This window comes from Phodopus roborovskii, unplaced genomic scaffold (assembly GCF_943737965.1).
Source record: "Phodopus roborovskii unplaced genomic scaffold, PHOROB, whole genome shotgun sequence".
NCBI lineage: Eukaryota > Metazoa > Chordata > Mammalia > Rodentia > Cricetidae > Phodopus > Phodopus roborovskii.
Window position 1 is genome coordinate 12,148,654 of NW_026126409.1, and position 25,128 is coordinate 12,173,781.

The 25,128-nt window shown below is 48.8% G+C and overlaps 1 protein-coding gene across 13 annotated transcripts in view; it reads left to right on the top strand.

The window, feature by feature from the left end:
* Window positions 1–25,128, top strand: part of Mcf2l (MCF.2 cell line derived transforming sequence like) — a 130,691-nt gene that overhangs the window by 81,027 nt on the left and 24,536 nt on the right. For all 13 annotated transcript variants that reach the window (XM_051182001.1, XM_051182002.1, XM_051182006.1 and 10 more), the window contains 7 exons: window positions 1,470–1,553; window positions 3,429–3,543; window positions 11,698–11,788; window positions 20,036–20,155; window positions 22,765–22,881; window positions 23,422–23,571; window positions 24,548–24,672. In XM_051182001.1, coding sequence (XP_051037958.1) covers window positions 1,470–1,553; window positions 3,429–3,543; window positions 11,698–11,788; window positions 20,036–20,155; window positions 22,765–22,881; window positions 23,422–23,571; window positions 24,548–24,672 — 802 coding nt within the window. The remainder of the gene's footprint in view (window positions 1–1,469; window positions 1,554–3,428; window positions 3,544–11,697; window positions 11,789–20,035; window positions 20,156–22,764; window positions 22,882–23,421; window positions 23,572–24,547; window positions 24,673–25,128) is intronic.

The window sequence follows — 25,128 nt, forward strand, 5'->3', positions numbered from 1 at the left end:
CCCTAGAAAGTCATACCAGGCACCCCATCCAGGATACACTTCAAGAGCTGGGACACCTGCCTTCTGTCCTTACTTCCTGTGCTTTGAAATTGGGGAGGGTTTGTACTTGGCTGCCTGTTGCCCTTGTGTCCCGAAGCCCCTCCTAACTGCCCCTCTGACGCTGGCAGGGTCATGGCTGGGGTCCCTCAATGTGGGGTGTTGTCTGTACCTCCTTGTACTCACACAGAGGAGCTCTGTGAAAGATGGCTTGCCCTGGCCTTGGGCCACTAAGGGAGGGAGTGCCCTGGCTTCCTGCCCAGCAGGACAATTCCCCATACATACTTTTCTTACCTCTGGTCTACAAATTACACTGGCTGAGGAGACTGAGAAAGCTTGCATCTCAAGGCTAGGGCTCCTCCATCTTTCTTCAGCTGCAGGCACATCAAAAAGAATAAAAGATTATATATAATGCAGGGAAATATGTCACCAGCCTGCTGGGCTCTGGAGCCTGGGACAGGAAAGGCCAAACTGTCCAGTGCTCGTGGCCACCTGTAGTATCCCTACGGACTGGCCAGTGATCATGTGCTACACATACAATATTTAGATCATGTAATATTATGTCTTGTGTGCATGTTCCGATGTATGTGCATATATGTGCAAGGATGTGTCCATCTGTGCATATGCCTATGGGAACCAGTGGGCCTCAGCTGTGGTCCTCCAACCTTTTGTAGCTGTGGTTTATTTTGAGACAGTCTCTCAGGACCACCACCTTTGGTATGTTGGGTTGGCTTCCCCCAGAGAATCCTGTCCATACCATCTTGGGACAGCTGGGGTGCTACCTGTCTGTGCTCATGTTAATCTCACAGTGAACATCAGGGCAGAGCCATCAGCATGCAGCCAGGTCTCAGTCCTCAGAGGCATCAACTGTATGGTAGGAGCAAGGGCAGGCACAGGCCCCTGAACATCTGGCAATTTGCAGTGGCCGTAGGTCTGTGATGGTGCCAGATGTCCCTGTTAGCCAGCAAGTCATCTATAGGCAACAGGTGAGAGCCCTGAGGTACCTGCACTTTTGCCAAAGCAGGGGAGGAGGAGGCACTTTGTGTACATGTGAGTCAGGTCCTGCCCACCTCCCTTAGCCTCTCTCTCCCTCTCCCTCCCTCCTTCCCCCTCTCTCTTCTCTCTCTCTCCTTTCCTCGAGCACTTCCTCCCTTCATATCTCTATGTCCTCCTTCTTCCCTACTTTTCTCTTTTCTTCACTGGCTCTTAGACACATTTTTAAAAATTGATGCTGAATCACATAGCATTTGTGCTGTGAGAAACAAAGGCTTTGTCTGCTCACTGGAAACTGAATTGCCTTTTTCCAGCCACGTGACCACAGCTCCTTAGGTGTGTGTAACTTGTTCCAGAGGCTCCCGAGGGCTGTTTCCAGGGCCCTGGGGAGTGTGGGACCAGGTTTCCTCCCAGTGACAGTGTGTCTGCTCTTCCCGCAGATGAAATCATGCACCAGGACATCGTCCCGCTCTGTGCAGCTGACATCCAGGAGCAGCTGAAGAAGCGCTTTGCCTACCTGTCTGGTGAGTTCTGGAAGCCAGGGCCTGGCATGGGTTGGAAAGGGACAGTCTCCAGGGCTACTGCCCACTCTGGATCCGTTGGTGCTCTGTTGCTGTCTGTGAAGCATCTGGCCACGGGGAGGAGGTGGCAGAGTCACGTCAGCACACTCATTTGTGTTCTGTTCTCCACACCACAATGTTCCAGCCTACAAAGCTCTGAGAAGGAAACTTCTGTTGTGTATAAGCCATGAGTTGGTGTTTTGTTTTAGCACACCAAATAGATGAGAACTCTAATACCTGTAAAGCTATTAAGTCAGTGTGCAAAATCCTTTTTACTCACAAAGGCCTTTTGTCAACTTAAGACACCCTGATTTTTTTAAAATAAATATCCAAATAAATAAATATTTAAATAAATATCAGAGGGATGCTTTCATCCTTTCCTGAAATATTATCTTAACTTTTTGGTTTTTTTTTTCCTCCTTCTCTTTCCTCCCTCTACCCCTTCCCACACACCTCCCTTGCTTTCTTTCAAGCACATAGCCTCTTTTTTCTTTAGTTGTTATTTACAAATACACATGTGTGTGTGTTCCTGAATATATACATGCATCCTTCTCAGTCTGGATAATGTTACATGTATGTATATGGTCTCAATGCTGACTGATACTCAGTTGATCTGCTCTGTCCTGGAGAAGACCTCTTCTCTGACTCTTAGCATTCCCTAGTTGTCTATAGTCCTTTGTCCAGGGTTGAGGCTCCATGAACCTCCCCTCTTCCATGTTACTGTGTTTATTGATGGGTCTTTGTTTAGGTCTTGTGTAGGCAGCCAAGTCAATGAGACTTCATGGATATAGTCTTCCTCACATTTCTAAGAGACATAGTATCACGGAGAAATTCTTGGGTGTTTTGTTTTGTTTTGTTTTTGGCTACTACAATTTTCCGATCTCTATTGCATAGTGAGCTCTGGCCTTATGTGCAGGAGTTGTGTTGTAGATGTATCAGCTGGGACCAGGCACCACACCATCTCTTGTTCTCTGAACTTTGGTCAGTTGTGGTATTCTGTAATGGTCTCTGTCTGTTGCAAAGAGAAGTTTCTTTGATGAGGATGAGAACTATACTTATTTGTGGGTACAAGAATAAATATTTAGAATGTAATTAGGAATCATGCTTGTTTAGTAAAGAGGCTTTTGTAGATTCTCCTCCAAGGCCCATTACTTTACTAGCTCCAGGTTGTTGGTTAGGTTTCCAGTACCAGGCACGGTCTCCGTCTTGTTAAGAGAGTTGTTGCTTACCTCCCAGGTGTGCATGCCACTATTACACTCTTAGGTTTGTGTGTGGTGCCATGTTGGACTTTGTTATGTTTCATAGGCATCATATGTGGGTAGGACTGTTGGTCTCATCCCTGCCTTGGAAACTTACATTATATCTTCTGGTACCATGAAAGCTAGTCCTCAGGGAGGAGGCTTCGGGTCATAGCCAGCTCAGGTCCTCTGGGTCCTGTATCTGAAGTACATGGTGTCTCCAGTAAAAGGAGCTACCTTCCACTCCTAGAGGACAGCCAAAGGCAACAGCAGTATCTTATACTGTTTGAGAATCTCTTGAACAACCCTAACCAACAACTCAAAAAAGGGAGTTTCATGCCTGGTGTTGGTGTTTTGTTAGATATCTATGGGTCTTGGGGTTGTGATATAAATGTATCCACTGGGGGTTGGGCTCCCCACGATTAGTTGATGTCTGCATTGTGTCCAGCTGTGGTTTTCTGTGATGGTGTCCTTCTGTGAAAGATAAGCTTCTTGATGAGGGTTAATTAAGACACCCAGTGTTCATGAGAAGTCTCTGGTCTCTGTTGGAGATGGCTATGAGGCCAGGGCTCTGCTGAGTATCTCTCTTTTTCCTCCCCAGGTGGGCGAGGACAGGACGGAAGTCCAGTCATTACCTTCCCTGACTACCCGGCCTTCAGCGAGATCCCAGACAAGGAGTTCCAGAATGTCATGACCTATCTCACCAGCATCCCCAGGTAGGGGCTGCTGAAGCCAGAGCCCATCCTGTGCTATTTTGACTGCTTGATGAGACTCCAGGGGGCTTGGGACAGGGTGGGGCTTCCTGGAGGAAAGGAGTGACAGGTCAGAGTTCACTGTTACAGACCTTTGGCCTGTCCTCTTCCCATGACTATTTGGCACTATAGAAATCCCAACACTTGATTCCAAGTTCAAGTCCAACATGAGCTTCTTAACTAGTGAGACCTATTTCAAGAAAACAATATATAATCATTTTTCTCTTTAAAAAAAAAAATCACTAGTCATTGTCTATTTTTGGCTCAAAGGGAGTCTTTCTCTCCATCCATGGGAAAGATTCTGTGTGGTCATGTGATCATGTTTTTGGAAGAAGACCTACAGCTGAGGCTCAGTGTATCCCAGAGCCCAGCCACCATTCCAGCCTGGTCATCAGTCCTAGGAGGTCATCAACCTACAAGAGAGACCTGGTCCCTGTGGCAACTGCTGGAAACCAAGAAAGGAGAAGTAGCTACAGCCATCTCTGTGTCTTTGGTGGTCATTTTAGTCAAGATATCCCTGATGAAAAGAACCCATGGAATGAATATATATTAAAGGAGGATTTCTTAGATTGGTTTACACACTGTGATCAAGGTACTCCAATAATGGATGTCTGGCATCAGAGAGGCCTAGAACTTAATAATTTTTTCGGTTCATGAGGCTGAATGTCTCAGCAGTTCCAAATCTGGGACTGAGGGACTGAAAGATTCCTAAAGAGCTGCTTGTCCTCAGTCAGCCATAGAGCTGAGGGAGCGCTATAGAGAAATAGTTGTGTTTTATCTGAGACTCCTCAGACATCCAAGTGGAGGTGGCAGGTCCAGACTGATCCATTTTATGTTTGGAGCCCAGAACAGGGGGCTGGCTAGGAGTGGGTGAGAGCTATGGATAGGACTGGGAGTGGACAGAATAGGCAAAGAGTAAAAACAGAGCCCCTGTGTGTCCCCAGAGGAGGAAGAAACCTCTTATGCCAAGGGATGTAGGACTGAGTCTGGAAGGAGAGGAGAACCCAAACTACCTGAGGAGCAGGGGACCTCTAGATACTCTGGCTGTAGATGGTTTGTATGTCTGTAGGTCAGAACTATGCCATGCCTGTGATTAGCAGTAGCCCCACTCCATTCGCTTACCCCTCCAGCCATTACCAGGACTCCACTCCTTCTCCTGTCCCTTCTGGGATGATCAGGAGTCCTGCCCTTCTGGCTTGTCCCATCAGGTTAGGACTCTATTGAAGACAGTTTGGGTGATTAGAGAAAAATTGACAGAATATAGATAGAAACAGAGGGTACACAGCCTCTACTTAGGAGAGATAGCCCCTACTTAGCTTGCCTGGGAGACCACAGAAATAGCCTTGGTGACAGGTGTGGGAAGCATATAGATTCTACCCCAAGATGAGATGGGCCTGAATGTGCTGCTGGAAGTGGCCCAGTGGAGAGGAGGAGGGGTAGGCAGTGGAGTCATCATCTTTATCCTCGACTGGCATTCATGTTTTCCTCAAGGCTGAGCTCATGCTAGTTGATCCCAGTGGGAGATGCTGCAGTTTGCAGGGCACGAATATCTGTCATCCTACACTTCTCCACAGGCTAACAATTCTGGAGGTGACTATAGTCACCCCTCATCAGCCAAGGCAATCCCCTAACTTCCCTGACCACCTACAGGTCCAAGTAAGGCCACCAAGGCTTTCTGTAGACCATGCATCCTTACCCATGTGCATGCTCATGTGTTCTCACAGTCGTACATGTGCACACATACAGGCTAACGTGCACGCTTACCCATATGCTTGTACATTTATGCATGTTCATACTCACAAATGAACTCATACATGTGCAGGGGTTCACACCTGTGCTTCCCATATGCACACTCTTACATGCACACACACTCCTGTGTGTTTTCAAGATTTGTTCACATATCCACTTATGTATGCTCATGCATATATACTCATCCTTATATACTTATACACAAATTCACATACATGTTTGCATCTGTACATTTACATGTTTATACACGTACACAGTCTACCATGTGGGAAGCAAATGAGCTGCAAGTTTAAGAATATTCAAGGGAGCCCAGCACAGTTCCTACAGTAAACTCAGCATTCAGGAGGCTGAGGCAGGAAGACCAGGAATTTGAGAGCAACCAGGTTTACATAGGAGACTGGAGAGATGGGGTGGAGATGAAAGTTTCTCTCGTGCGAGGTCCCATAGTTCTTTAGTCCCAAATAAACACACAGAGGCTAATATTAATTATAAACTGTTTGGCCAATGGCTCAGGCTTCTTATTGGCTAGCTCTCTCTTAATTTTTAACCCATTTCTATTAATGTATGTATCTCCACATAGTCTTGGCTTGCTGTAGAATGTCCAGGAGTCCTACTTTCCTGGTAGCTATGTGACATCTCCTTGACTCTGCCTACTACCTTTCTTTCTCCCTGTTTTGATTTCCTGCCTGGATAAAGTTTGCCTGTCCACTGACTGAAACAGCTTTATTCATCATCCAATAAGAGAAACATATATTCACAGCATACAGAAGGACATCCCCCATCGATGGGGCAGAAGGGAAAGAGGGAATAAAACAAAAGAAAAACTGATTATTGAAGGGAAGAAGGAAATCACACCAGGTTCACTGCTCCTAGAAACAATGTTGCAGAGAAAAGCCCCTTGGAAACAATGTTGCAGAGAAAAGCCTTCCCTCCTCCTAGAAACAATGTTGCAGAGAAAAGCCCCATCTCTGTTGGCCACCATCTTGGTTCTCTTTGCTTAGCTGCCATTTGCTCCTTGGGAATTCTGCGGTCATAGCTTGTGGGTACTTCTGCGGAGCCAGTGTCCTCTTCGAAGGATATCTAGGCACCTGGGTGAAAAGGGGGCTGGCAGAGTTCCCAGGTGCCTTTGCTCTCCAGAGCAAGCTGGCCACTGACCCCAGATAGGCAGCCTTGTCTCATCAGCAGCCCCAAAGCTGATTGTTAGACACCTCCACTGGAACTAAATTACATTATTAAGATACACCTGTCCAGCATAAATTCAAATTGAAGTGCAGAGAACATTTGCTCCTAAGCAGATCATAAATCATCTGGAGACACTGGAGTAGCCAGAGGGCACCAGGCCACCTTCCCCTGCCGCACACTGAACCTCCATTTATGAAGCTCCTCCAGTCACATAGGCAGACAGGGATTCCTCTCCCAGCTGTTGTCGGTGATGAGTTCTCACTGCTCCTAAGAGGTGTCTGAGTGCATTTCCGAATGTACAGATGTACATACACCCTATGTACACTGAAGTGTGCAGGTAGAGAAGAACAAGACAGATGCACACAGATGTGAACACACACATACATGTTCACAAGCATGCAGAGACACAAGTGCTCAGTGAAATGATAAACAGCGTGTGAGGACCGCATGAGGTGGGATGCAAGGGGCAGAATCCCAAATGAGGGGCTCCAGCTCCTCAGGTGGTGTGAATGCCATTCTAGAACACTTGTCTCACCCTCCCCTACTGCCCACTCATGCAGGCCCCAAAAGCAGCCAGACGTGTGGCCCCAGGACAACCTTATTCCTGCCATGGACTCAGATGGGAGTTTCCGTGGATGTGTGGGTGGTACAGGTAGAGCGACTGTATGCATCCACGCATGCGCCCAACCACAGCCACGCATGCGCCAGTGTTAAATGTGCAAGCTCTGCTTCTGCTTCCTCCTCACTGGGAGCCATAGAGAAGGGTCGGTTAACCTCAAGACTGCTCACTTCCACGTGTGGTGGGCAGCAAGGCGCCCTTTTTATTGGTCCCCCACAGTGTAAACAGGCCATGAGCACCCTCCTATCAACAGGGGGCCCTGGGGCCCGGGCTCTTGTGATTGAGTCGCGCCCCCCCCCCCCCGCCTCCCCCTCCGCTGCGGTGAAGGGCTGTTACTAGATCTATAGGTTTTCATGTTCTGTCCCTTGGTGATGACAGTTACCAAATTTCTACCTAGGTGATGCTCCCTCGAGCCGCATGTACTCAGGTCTGCTCCTGGGTCTTAGAGTCACTGCTGCTGTGATGAAACACCCCGATCAAAAGCAGCTTGGGCAGGAAAGGGTTTATTTTGCTGGATCATCCTCTCCCCTCTGGGTTCCCAGATGACCAGACCTCCTTGGGCTCCAGCGCCCTCCTGAATGTGCAGCTTCATACTGACCACATGAGGGCGCCATTAGCCAAACCATTGTAAAATCCCAAATTTTACCATGAGCCTCATAGTTCCCTAAACTTGCCCTGCTTTCTCTTACTTCCCTGCCCCCTTCATTCTTCTAACTAGTTTGTAAGTTTTGTACACTGTAATCCAGGACCTGCTCTTAAATTCCGGTGTCACTAAGACATAATGACGTTCAGGTGGAATGAGACATTTCCACACAGAGAAATGAAAGGAACATGTCTCACTGGACATCACGTTCCATCTGTGATGAACATATCCTGTGACCCTTGGGCCTCTCTCCAGGCCTCCCTGACCTGGCCACCCTCTCCTGACCTCACATGCTGGTTCCTTCCACCCAGGCACCACAGGGGAACACATCACACTTGTCCTGCCCTCCACCAACCACTGGGATGCCACCATCCACTGGCATTTTAGACCATGGGTTCTGAGTGCTGGCTGCTGTCCACTAGCCCTAATACACACACTTGCTGTTTAGTCCTTGACTATTTCAAAACCCATGCCTTGCTTTCTACTTAGGTGAGCTGTAGGGTTAATTTTTCCTGGGGAGAAGACACCTGTGTCACCCACCTGTGTCTCCTCCAAATCCGTGTTATCAATCAACACAATGAATTGATGGGGCTCTTTTATAGGCACATGGGAGGCAGCCGTGCCATGCCCAGAGGACATTGCTCTATATCATCAGCCTTAGGCAGTTTGATGGAGCCTCCTTCACGGGGGTCAGAGGGCTTTGACCTCTGCTGCCCCCAAACCAATGTGGGATGAAGTAGGTCCTCCTCTAGGCCCCTGCTGGGTCTGACAGGAAGATACTGCTGAGCTAGGTCTCAGGGGAAATATGAAGCTAGGCATTTACTTCTATTGTAGGGCAGAGCCTGGCCCTTTGCCTGTCAGTCTATGAACAGTAGTCAGACATTAGGCCTTCAAAACTAGAGCAACAGTGGTCTTGGAGACGGTTCCAGCAAATTCCAAACTCCTGAAATAGCCTTCATGAAATCTCTAGGTCTTATTTTGTGTAAAGTGAGCTCACAGACCTCAAATTGAGCTCAGATGCCTGCCTGTGAAGTTCCCCTTACATGTTTTAGAGCTGGGCACTACAATGGGTATCTCTAGCAATGCTAGTACCTGAACACAGGGGACACCTGAGGCTCCCTCCTGCCGCCTCCTCCTCATGCCGCCTCCTCCAGTTTTTTACTCTCAGAGAAACCAGCCACAGCTGTCTCTCAAGGCCCAGGGAACCTCCCTGTAGGATCCCAGGGGAACCACCAGCCTCCTGGGGCCAATTCCAGGGCCTGGCTTGCTGGTGGTGTAGGCAAGGAGACATGGTGATGATGGGACCACCTTCAGCTGAGCCTTCTCCTCCTACATCTCCCAGAATCCTCCTTGTTTCCTAGTCCCCCCTATCTTGCCTTCCTATTTGCCAACAGTGCTTTATTCATTAACCAATAAGAGAAACATATTTACAGAATGACATCTCCCATCAATGATGTCTTTTCACAGCAATAGAAACCCTAACTAAGACACAATTTGGTACCATGGGCCGGGGTATTGCTGTGCTCGGCCTGACCATGCTTCTGTTTGAAGGAATACAGGCCTTGGGACTGTGGACTAAAAAAGCAGTTAAGCGTTGAAGGTGGAGCTTATTGGGCCATACTGGTAGGAGCATGAAAGACAGTGGTGCTGAGAGCAATGTAGGTTATGATGGCTCAGATCAAGAGGTTTCAGAGGAGAGAATATTAATAAATGACTTAGAGAATGTTCTCGTGATATTTTGGTGAAGAATGTGGCTGACCAGTGAGCCTCAGAAATCCATCCCATCTCAGCCTCCCTGGTTCTAAACTTACAAGTGTGCAGCACCGTGCCAGCTTTTTTCTTATGTGGGTGTTTGGAATCCAAGCACAGGCCTTCATACCACATGGTAAGCAACTTTACCCACTAGTCATCTCCCAGCTCCTTCGTGAAGGGGTTTGATGAGAAATGTGGAGAGACTGGAGAATGTGATCCTCCACAATAGAAACTGTTTCAGGAAAAAAGGGGAAACTGAGTAAGGCCGTGATGCCCTATGAAATGGGGGCCCCAGCCATAGATCTCCACTTTTACTGCATTGCATATAGCTCACAGGGGTCCCAGCAGGTGGACGGTACTGTTATCCCCCTATTTGTAGAAGAGGAACCGGACAGAGGTGGTCACAGTGAATCATAGAAGAGCAGTATCTTGCCTCATGCATACCCCCCTGGTGTGGGCTGCTATTCAGAAGCCCTTTGTGGGTGACTCTCAGGTCACTGGCTTGGGACTGGAAGCATGTCGCCGGACTGTTTGGGCTAAGGCTTGAGTATATGGTGACAAGCCATTGTCCTGAGCCCTCTTTTCCCTGTCACTCCAGGAAGAGTCAGGCTTGGATGACTAACTCAAAGCATCAGTGACAGCCCTGGCACATTCCAGGAGGTGGGCTCCCATCAGCCCAGCTGTCCTGTGGCCTTGGGGCTTCAGTGATTGTGCACGAATCCTGTGCATCATAGGGAAATAGCCTATAACCTTGAGGGGATGGTCAGGGACCCATCATCCCGGTCTTGTCAGTGCTCTGTGCTCCGGGTGGCCACTAAAATTCTGCTACCTTCCTGCCTGGTTCGGAACCTACACTGTGGTCCACACAGTGCAGGCCAGGACAGTTAGCTGGATTCACCCATTAAGCACTACAGCAAATTCAGTGAAGCCCTGTGTAGGGCCATTCAAAAGCTCCCAAACAATCTTGGGGTGTAGGTGCTTGTACTGCCCCGACCAGAGCGGGACCTGGAGGGGGGAGCTATTCTGTCTCTACTTCTTCTTTGGATACTAGCACAGTAGAGCTAGCTGGGCAGCTTTTAGCAGCTCTGCTATTCTGTTGAGCCACCTGCAGCAGAAGGGAGAAAGCTTACTTGTAAATGGGCTTTTCATCCAGAGTGTTTTGCTCGTCATTGAACATGCAGGGTCCTTTACCCCCCTGGTGCACTGGACGCTCAGCAGCACACTGGTGTTTGCTTTGCATTCACCACGATCACATCACTTCCTGGGACTCAGAATGGTCTATTAATGGAGTTTCAGCATGCAGAATTTTGCTGACTGCATAATTTATAGTGCACTGTAGAATTCTGCCTTTCGCTTAAGTACAGAAATGGCTTGCTGAGATACGTTCATAGATTCGGAAATTGGGCCGTCCAAGCCAGTGCCTCCACCAGCCTGTCTCGTTCCTTTCTGCTGAGGATTGGCTGGCAGCGGTGGCTGTTGGCATCGCACAATTGGCTTGGATTTGAAATTAACCAACAGAAGCGGGCCTCATGCTTCCCCCACTTCCACCCCATGACTCAGACTTCTGCCGCCAGGCTAAGCTGACAGACTCAGAGCATGCTACACAACCGCACGATGCTGCCCCGCCTTTATCACAGATGCCGCTGCTGCGGAGGGCAAAAGCTCGTGCCTCACACCCCACAGACACCAGGGAGCCCTCACAAGCCTTGGAGATTTTCAGCCAAAATTTTGATGCCATCAGGAGCTATTTTTTAATGTGGCTGAACATGGGACCTCAGATGCTGGGGCTAACTTGATGTGTGGGTCCTGAAGCTTGTTTTGGATGGTTTGATCTGCTGTCCGTGCCCAAAAAGAAGCAGCTTGGCCCTTGCAGTGCAGTGAGATGTCACTCTGTGCCAGGAGGAGGGGATTCTGCTGATCTGTGAATTGATGCTGAGAAATAAACAACATCCTGAAAAAAATCTGTTCTCCTTTACACAGAAGAAAGTCCTGGGAATTTACAGGGTGGGGCTGCTCGGGCCTTCGGAAGCCTGCTTCCCTGCTGTGACTTCTCTGTGGCATGCACTTCGGCTTGCAGTGCAGAGATGGCATGGGATGGTGGGGTCACCGATGTACATGGAAGCCAGGTTGGCTGCCAGCACATGCTGACTGAAAGTGTTTCTCCTTGTTTCAGTTTGCAAGATGCTGGCATTGGCTTCATCTTGGTCATAGACCGAAGGCAGGACAAATGGACCTCCGTGAAGGCATCAGTCCTGCGAATAGCCGTAAGTACCTCATAGGGCTCTCCATGCTCCTGGAGGGTGGCAGCTTACTGCTTTTCTTTCTAGTCTATGTGGAAGGTGGGTAATTAAGGTGGCTAGCAGGGGACCTAGCCAGGGGTAGGCTGAGCCACACCAGTCCCAGAGGGCCTCCTGATGTCTGGGCATGTTCGTTTTCCCTGGGTTGTCACTCTTAGGGTGTGTGTGTGTGTGTGTGTGTGTGTGTGTGCGCGCGCGCGCGCGCGCGCGCGCGCACATGATTTTCTCAATAATTGATCCCACAAGTTTTGAGCAGAATTCTGAGCATGGTGGTCTTGAGGCTAGAGGGTGGACGTTGAATCCACTCATTGTTTCTAAGCAGCTTTAGCCATTCCACATTGGGCTGTTTCTCTTTAACATTAGTCTTCAGATGTGTAGGTCCTCGATACCAAGCCCTTATAGCATGTAGAGACCTTACTTCCAATGACTGTCTGCAGCCCCCACAGCTGTAAAGTCGCAGGACTCACTGGCATTTTCAAGCTGCAATTATCATTTCAGAGCAGTAAGCCTGAGGCAGCAGGGATCTTATTTCAGCAGCTGCTCCCCGCCCACCCACAGACTTAACACAGGCCACTTCTGAAAACCCACACTCGCTGTCCCCACCTATCACCCACAGCTTCATGAAGGAGCCAAAGTTTGGTTGTCCAGCAGCACTGTGGCTCTGGGCTGGGGCTGTTCATCTCCTAAGGTCTCTGGGCAACTGACCCCATCATTTCCAGTTCTTCTGGGTCAGGCATTCATAGTTGACCTAGGGGCTGCTGTGCTGGGGGTGGGGTGCCACAAGAAACCCATTCCTCTATAAGAAAAATGAAAGCTCTGTGTCGAACTGTGATTCTTGCAAGCTGTCCCTCACTGAGCATCGTCCTGTTTCCACCCTGTATACCTCTGCAGGGTACCTAGGAGCAAGCAAGCTCCCATCTTCCTTACCTCCACCTAGTCATCCTGTCATCCGCGATGTGAAATAATAACTCCTGGTGGGGCTCTCACAGGACGCGGGGCCATTATGCAGTTGCTGTCCTGGCTCCAGGATCTGGGAGGTGCTTCTGGTGTCCCATCAACTGTGAACAGACATATGTCCATACACACCAGCATTTCCAGGCGCATGGGTTTGACAGGCTGCTCCACATCCAGAAGCAGCACCCTTCCCCTCCCCCCAGCTCTGTCCAGACAAGTTTTGCCAGTGTGGGTGGCAGGAGTCAGGATGGCCCTGACTTCTCTAGGGTTAGGACCTGCTATACCCACACTCCTGAGAGGAGACCTGGGCAGCCTCGGGGCTCCTGTGCTCACTCCTGCTCACACACACTCAGAGCCTAGGCGCCCTTCCCCAGTGCTCCTTCTCTCACAGAGATGCAGCCCTGCACCATGTGAGGCCAGCATGACCATGGTTTATGCACACATCACATGTATGCACCTGGTCACATGTCTGGTGAGACCATCTGTGTGTGTGTGTAAGAAGGACAGCGTGTGTTTTATTTTTTAAATTACATTCATGTACTTATTTGGGGACACATGCTGTGGCATGTGTATGGAGGACAGAAGACAACTTTCAGGAGTTGGGCTTTCCCTTCTAACATGCGTCCTGGGAGCCTTCACCCACTGAGCCAGCTATGTTTTATCTAGTGGGTCACTCCTAGGTTAGATGACATGTTTCCAAATACAAAGCATTTCCCCAGGAACCACAGAGATTATGTTTTAAGACAGAAGCAGTCTTACAAACATGTTCCACGTGCTGCACTCACCCCGGTGTGGGCTGGGGCTCTTGCTGTCAGTGTGAGCATAGCTCCTGAGCTTAGAACAAGGTGGGTTTCTGAGCAAGCTGGTTCATCTTCTGGGCTTTGCTTTGAGAACACAGTGGCTATAAGGGAAGAATTTGACTTTTATGTTTATACTGTCCTTTGTTTTTCTCTGCTGTTATAGCCTGTTTTTGAGTCGGGGCCTCACTCTGTAGGGGAGTGTGGTGAAGGTTTTTGACCCTCCTGCCTCAGTCTCCCAAACACTGGATTGGTAAGAGCACACTGCCATAGTGTGCATTGATTCTGACACTATAAAATAGGAAGTAGTTTTCCTATGATTCTTAGCAGTTGCTGGTGATAGTTTGGAAGTAGCAGGTGTGACCATTCATTCCAGAAAAAAAAAAATGGCCATAAATTCTCTTTGGTCTAGTGCTTTCTCATTAGAAGAAATGACCATATCCAGCATGTATTCTGAGCAACTGTTGTAGGCCAGGACTGGGGCAGGCCTGTGAAAATGAAGAAGAAAGTGATCTAGGAGTGTACAGCCGAGCTGGGTGTGGAGTACAGCAAGAGAGAGTTGCCCCAGGGTACTGGGCATGGTAGGCAGTGTAGGCAGGAGCTGGGATTCCCCAGTGTGGGGACAGGATAGACAAGCTGGTTTGCTGCTGTCCTATGACTGGGCCCGCCTTCCTGTCTGGCTAGGTTTCCTGTCTGAAAGGGCTGTTGCACGTGTGTGGGTATAGCATAGGAAAGGGAGAAGACAGAAGGAAGTGAGGCTGAGTGTGTCTCTGGGAGGAGATACAGTCTTGCTTATTCTTGTGATGAGGGAAATGAGGGAAGCAGTATCAGACTCACTAGCCGAAGCCCAGGGAAGGATTTTGCACTGTTCCATTCAGGGGGCTCAGTTGTCCTCCTCCAGGTCTCTGGCAAGAGTCACCTGGTGAGGAGACACAGCATGCACAGTGGGGGGTGGCTGGGGATGGAGAAACTGTCCAGGCCTATCCACACACTATACATAATTGTGAAAGCACACCAATGTGACATCCCAAGGCTCCTGGCTTTGGAGTGTGTCCAGAAGCAGCTGCCGTGGGCACAACACCCAGACTAGGGCTCTGTTGGTCACTGGGTTCCTTTGTCCAGACACTTTCAGGGAGACTACTGCTTAACATCAGATACAGCTAGCTAAGCGCCCAGGAAGCCATCTGAACAGGCCACCTCAGGGTGCCACAGAAGCAAGGAGGCTGAAGGGGCTTCTGCCTCCTGCTGCCTGGGTTCCTGCTGAGCCACCCTTATGTAAGCCTTAGATGACTACTATTCTTAGCCACCATCTGTGCTACCTCGTGGGTTGGTGTTCCCTGCTTTGGGGTGATCTTTTCCTTTTTGATGCCGTCAGCTTGGCTTGGAAGTAAAAAAAGAAAGGAAGGAAGGAAGGAAAGAAAGAAAGAAAGGAAAAAAGAAAGAAAGGAAGGAAGGAAGGAAGGAAAAAAGAAAGGAAGGAAGGAAAAAAGAAAGAAAGAAAGGAAGGAAGGAAGGAAGGAAGGAAAAAAGAAAGGAAGGAAGGAAGGAAGGAAGGAAAAAAGAAAGAAAGAAAGAAAGGAAAAAAGAAAGAAAGGAAGGAAGGAAGGAAGGAAGGAAGAGGAAGAGCGGAATACCCAGTCTCCCTAAAATCAGACTCCCAGGGCTTCCATCAAGAGGAAAGTTTGTGTCCATTTGCCCATGTATGTTAATACTCCAGGTTCCTGGTCTCCATCACTGAGCAAAGACCGAGATGGCAGGCCTGAAGCTGAGAATTCAGGCACCTCCTTGCTGCCAAGTAATTGTCTCAAAGTTTTGAGTAACCATCCTCAAGGGGTTACAAAACACCTGAGTGTTTTAGATGCTGGTCAAATCTCACCTGCCCCTACTATACAGTGTGTGTTTCTGTGTGTCTCATGGGTGTGTTACCACTAACGATATCATCATAGAATATACATGTCTATACTTATAGGTAGCCTAGTTCAAACTAGATCTATGCCCTAGCATGCTTTACTCAAGGAAATTGATTTTGTGTCTGTGAATATGTGAACCTGTGTAAGAGAGAGAATTATGTATGAATGTGTGAGAGAATGAGGAGACCAGAGTTCAAGGTCAAGTGGTTTCAATTACTTTTCTGCCTTACTCTTGAGACAAGGTCTCTCGCTGAACCTGGGACTCTGATTCAGCTAGACTGACTAGCAGCAAGTCCCAGAGTCCTTCTGTTTCCATTGCCCTGGTGCTGGGATTACAGGTGCATACTGCCATATCCTATGTCTCAGAGATCCCAGCCATGGCCCGGTGGTCTGTTGTTTTAAAGCAATGTCAAAACAGACACTCTACAGGGAGTGATGGCAGAGAGACGGCATCCATTCACACAGGACATGAGCCAGAAAGGAGTGGCAGGCAGTAGTCAGAGACAGAATAGACCTGTCAAGGGCACACCCACAGGGCACATCCCTCAGCCTGCCCTCCACAGTTCCATCTGTGGATAGGCTATGCCTTCAATCAACCCATGGATTAAACACTGAGCCTGACCTCATCCTCTCTGGGAACTCAGACTCACCAGAGGAAGGTGCTTCACAGTGATCTGGATGCCATGGTCCAGCCCGGCTGACCATCACAGACATTCTTGCCATCACTGATACTTTGTCCATGCACCCATGTGTGTATGCATGTATACATATGTAGATATGAACACATACACACACACAGCCATACTTGTACACTTTCAATTACACATACAGAAACTTACATATACACTGAGAAACTTGCTCCAGATACATGCACACATGTATACACAGAAACATGCATATAGAGACCTATGTATAGACATGCATGTCATGTGTGTACCCAGGTGACAGACATGTATGTATATACACAGAGAGGCACACATACGCATGTACATGAAGATATATGCATAAAGAGGTGTGCACACAGGTGGACACATACATGTATACATGAAAGCATACAGGTACAAAGGTGTGTGCACACACACATCAGTTCATGGACACTTATGCACACACACATACCTAGATCTACATACACTCATGGCATACTTGTACACACAGACATGTGCCTAGATATACACCCAGACACATGCACACACATATGCACACAAATATACATAAACACATGTTCACAAAGGTACATGCGTACATGTACCACACACACATGCCAACTCACCTGCACATCACTCCACACTGCTTGCTGAGACCATTTGAAAACATTTGCGCCATTATGACAAGTTATCCACAAATTCTTAGCTATGTGCCCACTGAAAACAATGCTGTGCTTTTGTGTGATCATAATACACACTGGCAAAGTAATATCAACATTATTAAAACAACTGTGGCAGTAAAAGTTATCTGTAAACTCAGGGATATACTATTGAAGCATATATATTTCCCAGTAAACTGTTTTCAGATTCCCCCATCTCCCAGAAATGCTATTTATATCCTCTGCTAAAATCCAAGGTCAGTGACAGCAAGGGCAGGAGGCAGCTGTACCATTCCATCAGTCAGTTTGTGTTTTCCTTTGGGTCTTGTAATGTTGATGCTTATGACAGCCAGAAACCAGGGCTTTGTAGAGACCCTTGATTTGATGCCTTTGCCTCCAGCTTCAGGTAGTCACCACAGCAAGAACCTCGTAGTTGGTCACAGGACACCCATGTTTCCATCAGGTCAAGTCCCTGACTTCTCCACTAGGAGATGTCTTCTGTGTTTGTCAGGGGCATGTCATGTCATCCATGGTGATGCTCTGGGGTTCGACAGCAGCTCATTCCTCTGTACTCTTGCTGCCTGCATTTGTGGTCACAGGGATTCTTGAACTCTTACCCAAGTAGAGGGTGTGCTGGTGTCGCCTCGTGAATGTTTTCCCCGAGTAATCTTGTGCCAGGTGATGCGGGGTCTCCACCTGCACCCCCTGGTTCCCACTCAACCTGCACCCAGATCTGTGCAGCTGTGCCTGCCGATCAACGGTCAGATGACTCTTTACTTTCTGCCTGGAGGGCAGGTGTGGACTCCATCACCGATGGAAGAAAACGGGGTTACAAACTGACCAGAAGAGCATGTAAAATGCTTTCAGCTCACAGTGTGAGCTTTGTAGTCATGTTGCCTCCTACAGGGGAGATGTGACGAGAGCCAGCTGGGGCTTCCAGACTACAGAGCAGAAAGGACAGGTGCAGGCACCTGCTAGTGGTGGGGTGGGACAGGACAGGGAAGTCAGCTGCTTCTCTGACAGTACCATATTGTCTCATTTTCCTAATAGCTCCTGACACAATGTCTCCCGAGCTTGCGTAGTAGGGCCCATATGTGTTTGTTTTCCCAGGTCTAACTGATGTCAAGTTGGTGACGATGTACTGCAGGTTGCCTGTGGGAAGCACAGCTGGGTGGCATAGCGGTACAGATCCACCCTGAGATCTCAGTCCCCTGAAGCCTGAGGTTTATTATTACTGGTCTCATGCATGCTCCTGTGGCTAGTGTCTGAGAAATCTCATTATAGGCTCCATAGCCAGTGTTTAGTTCTCCCAAGGAACCCCAGACTCAGAGCCAGGCTCTTCTGGCTGGTTAACCTGAGATACAAACTCTTGTTTGTTGGACAAGAGAGGTTGGCCAGCTGCCAGCTGTCCTATTTACTACTAAGTATAGACCACCAGTCTGGGCACACCTTGTGGCACAACAGGGAGTGAGTGATAGTTTATGTTAGATAAAAGCCTACTGTCATTTCGCAATTCACAATTACAGAGTACTTTACAAAACACCATCATCAGATTCTCCTGCGTCTGATCCTGGGTTAGAAATGAAGGTTTGATTTTAGCCTTTCCTCAGCTTTAATCACTGTGATTGATTCTGCAGCAGAGAAATAGTTACTTTGCTGCTGTTTACTTTCACAATAGGGGTTTATGCACACCCTTGAAACCTCCCGCGTGGCTTATGTTTATTTTGATTTTTATACAGCTATTTAATATGAAAATTCAGTAGTTTAGCAGAAACTGAGGCAGCTCAAGGAAGAGAGCATGTCTGCCTATGAGACTAGAGGTCACCTCTGGCCAGTGGGATGGCACCTCCCCCCCCCCCCCGGGGAGTCTTGTACCTGTTAGGAACCGTGTTGTTTATCTTTTAAGGGCCCAAGCCTAAGCCTGCCATATCCAGCCAGTCTTATGGGAGGCGTGGATTGGGGTGACAAAGCTAATTGAAGTTTAGAGATGTGTGATTCATTGTCACCTCGAGGAAAGCTGCTTGCTCTGACAGTATCTCCTTAAATAGTGGTGTCCAATTTCACAAAGAGGACAAGTCTGGAAGCCCTTGTGTTGGGTAGCCCAGAATGTGCCCTCAGCTTCTGCCTTGGCAAGGCTATGTTCCGTCCTTAGTCTGAGCACAAACCCTGTCCCAGGGCACCAGTGAGAAAGCCTGATTACTGGCATTGCAGATTCATAACTCCCTCCAGAGGGAGCAGCTGGGTGTGTGCTGTGGACAGAGGCATGTTCCAGCATACTTGCCATGGCAGGCAGAGGGAAGCCTAGTCACCAGGGCAAGAGTATGAATCGGGGGACACCGTCTACAGCAGGGTCCTCGGGAGTTCCCAGCACCCTGCTTCCATATCCACTCAGGAAGAGCACTCAGCGTGCCTATGCTTGAACAGTGTGACATAGCAGATGATGTGAGCATCGCCATGTTGAAGGCCCCATTAGGACCAAGGGCACAAGGTTCAACAGAAGAACATTTTCTTCCTGGGCGAGGCCAGTGTCCACTTTCCTGAATGGGAGGCCAGCCACAAGCGATGGACACTGATGCATCCCACTGACGTGGGAGGTCAGCTGTGGATGGCAGACATCCGTGTCTAGTACCACATGAGCCAGACTCATTCCCTCATCCAGTAGGATGGGGCAGGCATTGATGTCACTTCCCATTTTGTAGATGGGAAAATGGAGACAGCAACTTATCTAAGATCAAACACCTTGCAAGAGGCAAAGAAGTAACCAAACACATGAACTAAAAATTCAAGGATATGCATTTGCGTGTGCATGCTGGGGTAGTTTATACTGATCTTGGTTTCAGGTGCTCCACATATATCTATATGTCTATATCTATATAGTCATATATAGAGAAGTGGATATAGATATAGAGAGAGCTTCGTGTTTCTTTTCCTTTAACAAGTCCATGTGTGCCCTGTGGCTGAGGTGACAAGGTTCCATAGATGGGGTGGCTTGAACAACAGAAGCTCACTCTCTGGACTAGAAGTCTGGGATTCAGGTGCCTTGCCTGTGGGGAGACCCTGAGTATTAAGCTTGAGAACTCTACACCGGGAGGAGAAGACCCTCACTTGACTCCTGGCAACTATAATACACTCTCGGCTTTGTTTTTTAAGCATCGTCCTTGCAGACACCCACCATTAGCTGTGGCGGCAGTCGGCTCCATGGCCTGGCCCACTGGTAGCAAATGCTCCAAGCCCTTCTTCTGTTTTGCAGGCATCTTTCCCAGCAAACCTGCAGCTCGTCCTGGTTCTCCGGCCCACAGGCTTTTTCCAGAGGACCCTCTCCGACATCGCCTTCAAATTCAACAGAGATGACTTTAAGATGAAAGTGCCGGTGAGTACTGTGCCCTGTCAGCAGGGCCAAGCTCAAGTGCTTTCTTGGCACACAGTAAACTCCCAAGGAATAACCTCCATTCTGTGTGGTCTGAGGTTACACTTCCCCTGTGTTCTGGTGGTGGGAGAGCTATGAGTCCCCCTTCCCTTGAGTCCTACGCCACCCCAACTAGTGATCTATACATGCAAGGCCACAGCCTTGGATGGGTCCCATGGGACAGCTCCATCAGTATACTATAAGTCACAGGACATTCTATGCTAGCTCACAGTGAGGGGCACACCCCAAATGTCTCAGGGAAAAAGGGGGCTAATAAAGAGAACATGGACATCTTGGTCCATGGATGGAGCTTCAGTTGCCAGCCACACATGCACTGGACCTCAGGCAGGAACAACCCAGCAGGTTGTCCCTACCTTCCCTTCATATCTTCAGCCAGCATGGGGCAGCCCCTTCCTATCTTAGCCCCAGATAGGACCCTGACATTGCTCTACTTCCCCTCAAAAGCCAAGGCTCTACAGAGTTCCTGAAAGCACACACACACACACACACACACACACACACACACACACACACACAGAGCCAGTGGAGCCTAGCCACGGCCTATGTGGTACCCAGGAGCTGCTAGAGAGTGGCCCTATGGGTTCATTTCTTTTTCATGAAGAGAACAGGAACACAGGGGCCATTGCCAGGCTATGGGACTCCCCTGCAGTAACACCCTTGCTTTTGGAAATGGAAGAATCTAGGCTGGTTGTTGTCCATTATGCTGCCTACTGTGTCTCTGTCTTTAGGTGGCCCTCTCTTCCCATACTGTCTAAGATCACTGCCCATCCCCCATGCCTGCTCCCTGTCCTCTGCTCTAAACTGGTTAGAGCCCGTCTCTAAGCTAAACAGGAACAATGGAGCCTGGGTTCCTACCTCAAAAATCAGAGCAATGGCTAGGGAAGGATGTTCAACATGGCCCAAGGCCTCAAGAGGTGTCAGTGACTCTGTCTAAGAGTCATGCCTTGGCAGTTCTGAGAATAATTAGCCCCCAGGTCTGTGGGAAGATACTGCACCCAAGTCTTGTAGCATCACTTTCTGGACAACCCATTTCTTAGACCTAGTTAAGAGCAGAACCACCCAGGGCAATTGCTTACCCAGTTAGAGGTTCAAATCCCAATCCAAATCTAGATGTGGGAGTTGTGTCCATGAGTCTTGCCTCCAAGCACCATGGATGCTTGTAGTCTCTCCCTTCATAATTGGATGACGTCCACGAGCCAAGCCCTTCTCCACCTTCAGTTTTCATTGCCTCTGAGCATCATGGGAAATAAGGTTGGGGCTATCTATAATCCTGCATGGTCTCTTTTGTAAGCTCTTCTGTAGTATTATGTTAGTAGGTGTCAAAAACAGGTCTACAGAAACTGCCATGGCATCTGTAAGCTCACAGACCAATCTTAGCTTTTAAAAGGTTTCTGATGCTTCTCCACTGTACTGACCTCAGGCAAGAGAACTCTCTGTAGGAGTATCCCTGGGCTCCTAGCCTTCTCTATCATGGCTAGAAATGTATAACACACACACATGCATGCACATGCACGAGCGTGTAGTGCAGCATGGGCGTGCACGCGTGCGTGCGCGCGCGCGCACACACACACACACACACACACACACACACACACACCAGTACTAAAGTTAAAGAAGGAGGCGGCATCGGCATGATTCCTTGGATTACCCAATCCATCTGTGGCTTACTGGCCATGAGCCAAGGCTGTTTGGCAGCATGTGGAAAAATTTATTAAAAGAACCAAGAGAAAATGGAGCAGCTCTATGGGGACTCTATTTTCTAGCTCACACTGAAAATCTGACACTTTTTATCTGGCCATCGCTGACTCCAGTCAGGACTCAGCATCCACACTGTTTCTCAGTAGCATGAATGGTTCCTTGCTCGTGGCCAACCCATGTGTGCTAGGGTTCCCAGCAACCCTGACTTCTGCCCGGCAGTTGCCGGAGCATTTTGTCTATTGTAACAACCCGGGTTGTCTCCAGATGAGCCTCCACTTTAAACTGACTCACTGTTGAATAATATATGCCATAGTATCAAATAACACCTGCACCCAGCCTCTGAAGGTCCGCTCTGTACTAGTTGTCTGGTGAGCAGGCTAGCCTTAATAATGACAAGAGAAAGATGGAATCAAGCCATATGTGAAGAGGTTGGATGGCCACTGCGACCACACAAAGTAGAACCTCTTTGGGATTGTCAATCTGATGAGATGCGAGCTGCCAAGTTGACCCTCAGCCTGACCTAAAAGGAGGTTTGTTCTATTCTCAGCAGGAGCAAGTATAAACTGGCTCTATTCCCTCGTCATACTGAGCTCCCTTGCCAGAGAAGGTACTGACACCCATCTGATCTCAGTGACAGGCCAGGTACCCTATGCAGGGTACCTTATGTCCAGTGACCTCACTGGAGAGTCACCATAGTATGCCCAGTATATAGACAAGAAAGCCAAATAAACAATGTGAAAACGCTTACCTAGTCCATCAACCAGAGGGCTGAGCTGGATCCATTCAAGTCAGAAGTCAGAGCCACCTTAGAGTCCAGGGCAAGCTGCCTGGTGACCATCCCCTCTCTCACACAGGTCATGATGCTAAGCTCAGTGCCAGAACTACACGGCTACATCGATAAATCGCAGCTGACCGAGGACCTTGGGGGGACCCTGGACTACTGCCACTCCAGGTGGCTGTGTCAGCGCACAGTGAGTGGGCTTGGGTGTTATTTAGCCATATTCTCTCTAGTTCATAGTTAATCTGGCAGGATTCTTTTCACATGACAACACAGCCTTTTAAAATACACACTCACTGAAATTTCTTCCCCAAGAATGAGGAGATGGTCTCAGTAGACCTTAGTCACTGTAAAGAAATAACATGAGTAATAAGCCCGGGTGTGGCTTTCTGGGCTTGGAGAAGAAGAGAGAGAGAGAGAGAGAGAGAGAGAGAGAGAGAGAGAGAAACCCCAAAAAACTACCAATCCCTATGTCCTTGTGGTTTTCGACACTCACAAGTCTCCTCACAAGGAGGCAGACCCTGAGCAGAGAATGACCCTGGGTGGCAGGGACATTTCCAAAGCCTTCCTGGTGCGTTTCTGAAGAAACATGAGGTTGGGACACTCATGGGAAGATCCACAGGGCTTGGGGGCCACTCTCTCCTTTCCAACAATAGTCACGGTGTCAGCTTTCAGGGCTGTGGGCCATGGGCCGTGAGCAGGATTCAGTGACTGTGTTCTCCCTTCTCCCAAGGCAATCGAAAGCTTTGCCCTGATGGTGAAGCAGACAGCCCAGATGCTGCAGACTTTTGGCACCGAGCTGGCTGAAACAGAGCTGCCCAATGATGTCCAGTCGACCAGCTTGGTGCTCAGCGTTCACACAGAGAAGAAGGCTAAAGCAAAGGTGAGTACAGTCAGGGGGAAGGGGGGTCGAGGTTTGGAGCAGGGAAATGTGATCCTAGACGAAAGCCACTCAGAAGGGCCAGCAACAAGTAAGCATGTCTCTGAGATGCTCGGTGAGGTTCTGAGAACTGACCATGCCCCTTTTCAAAGTGAACGCTGTCAAAAACTCTTGTGCATCTGTGTGCGGCACCCCTCAGTCCAGAAACCCTGAAGGACTTCAGGGTTTGCAAAACCTGGGGGGGGTGGGGGTGGGGTGTGCAGGGTGGAGTGGGGGTGCGGGGTGGGGAGGGTGGAGCAGCGACTGTGTAACCAGGCAGGGCCTCCACCCCACCTCTCGCCAGTGACTGATGAAGTAATGAATGAATTTACTGCATCCAGTAGCATTGTGCTGCCAGTCCACACGGCTTACTAGCCCACAGACTCTCTGCATCACTTGCAATAGGCATCTGCCTTACTGATGGCTTTGAGACGGCGGGGTCTGGGTGGCTGTAGACTACTGTGTGTCCTAAGGATGGTGCTCTATCTCTGACAGGCATGCCACCCACTCCTTAGAAATGGTCTTTTGCCTGCACAGCAAAGCCAGCTCCAGGAGAGGGACAGCTAAAAAGTCTGGTTTCCAGTTACTTTTTGACCTGATCCCCATGCCCTGTAACCCTAGCTTTGCCCTAGCAAGCAGGAATGTGGCACCCTCCTTGCTAGTTTATATATGTTTGTATGTATTTAACTCTTTGTATATATGTATACATGTATACGTGTGTGTGTGTGTGTGTGTGTGTATATATATATATATATATATATATATATAATTATACATACACACTTGACAGTTTTACGTGCACTGTGTGATCATACAGAAGGGAGAGTTTGGACCCACAGGATATAATGCTTCATCCCAGGCTGCTCCCACTTACTCAGTGCTGAGACCTGAGTCCTGCCAACTGGCTGCATTACAAGCTCTGTGTGCATTCTCTCTGCAGGAGGACCTTCATCTGGCACTGAAGGAGGGGAACAGCATCCTCGAGAGCCTCAGGGAGCCACTGGCAGAGAGCACTTCCCACAGCGTGAACCAGGACCAACTGGACAACCAGGCCACTGTGCAGAGGTAAGGCCCACCCCCCACCATCATGCGCCCTACCTTGCTGTGGCCCGACTTCTACAGATAGGTACACAGCCATTGTGAAAACACAAGACTAATAGCCAAGGAGATTGCAACGGATCCCAGCAGCTAGCCTTCTGGCCCTTTTCCTTCTCCGGGCTTTGTGTAGACCCCAGCCCCCATGACAAAGAGACTGGGAATCAAGAACAGACAGTCTCACAGGTGGAAAATGTTGGACATCTACTCATGGGGCTCTTAAAATCCAGTGAGTCATTGTAGGTAGGAGAGCATCTCAAGGTGCCTATGTTCCAACCTGTGTTTTAGAGCATGCATTTTACTTTCACAGTAAATGGTACTGTGTGTTTCTCACTGGTTCTCCATATGCATAACAGAGCACAGGACAGACTGCCACCAGCCAGCACAAGACAGACTGCCACCAGTCAATGTCCATTAAAGCACTCT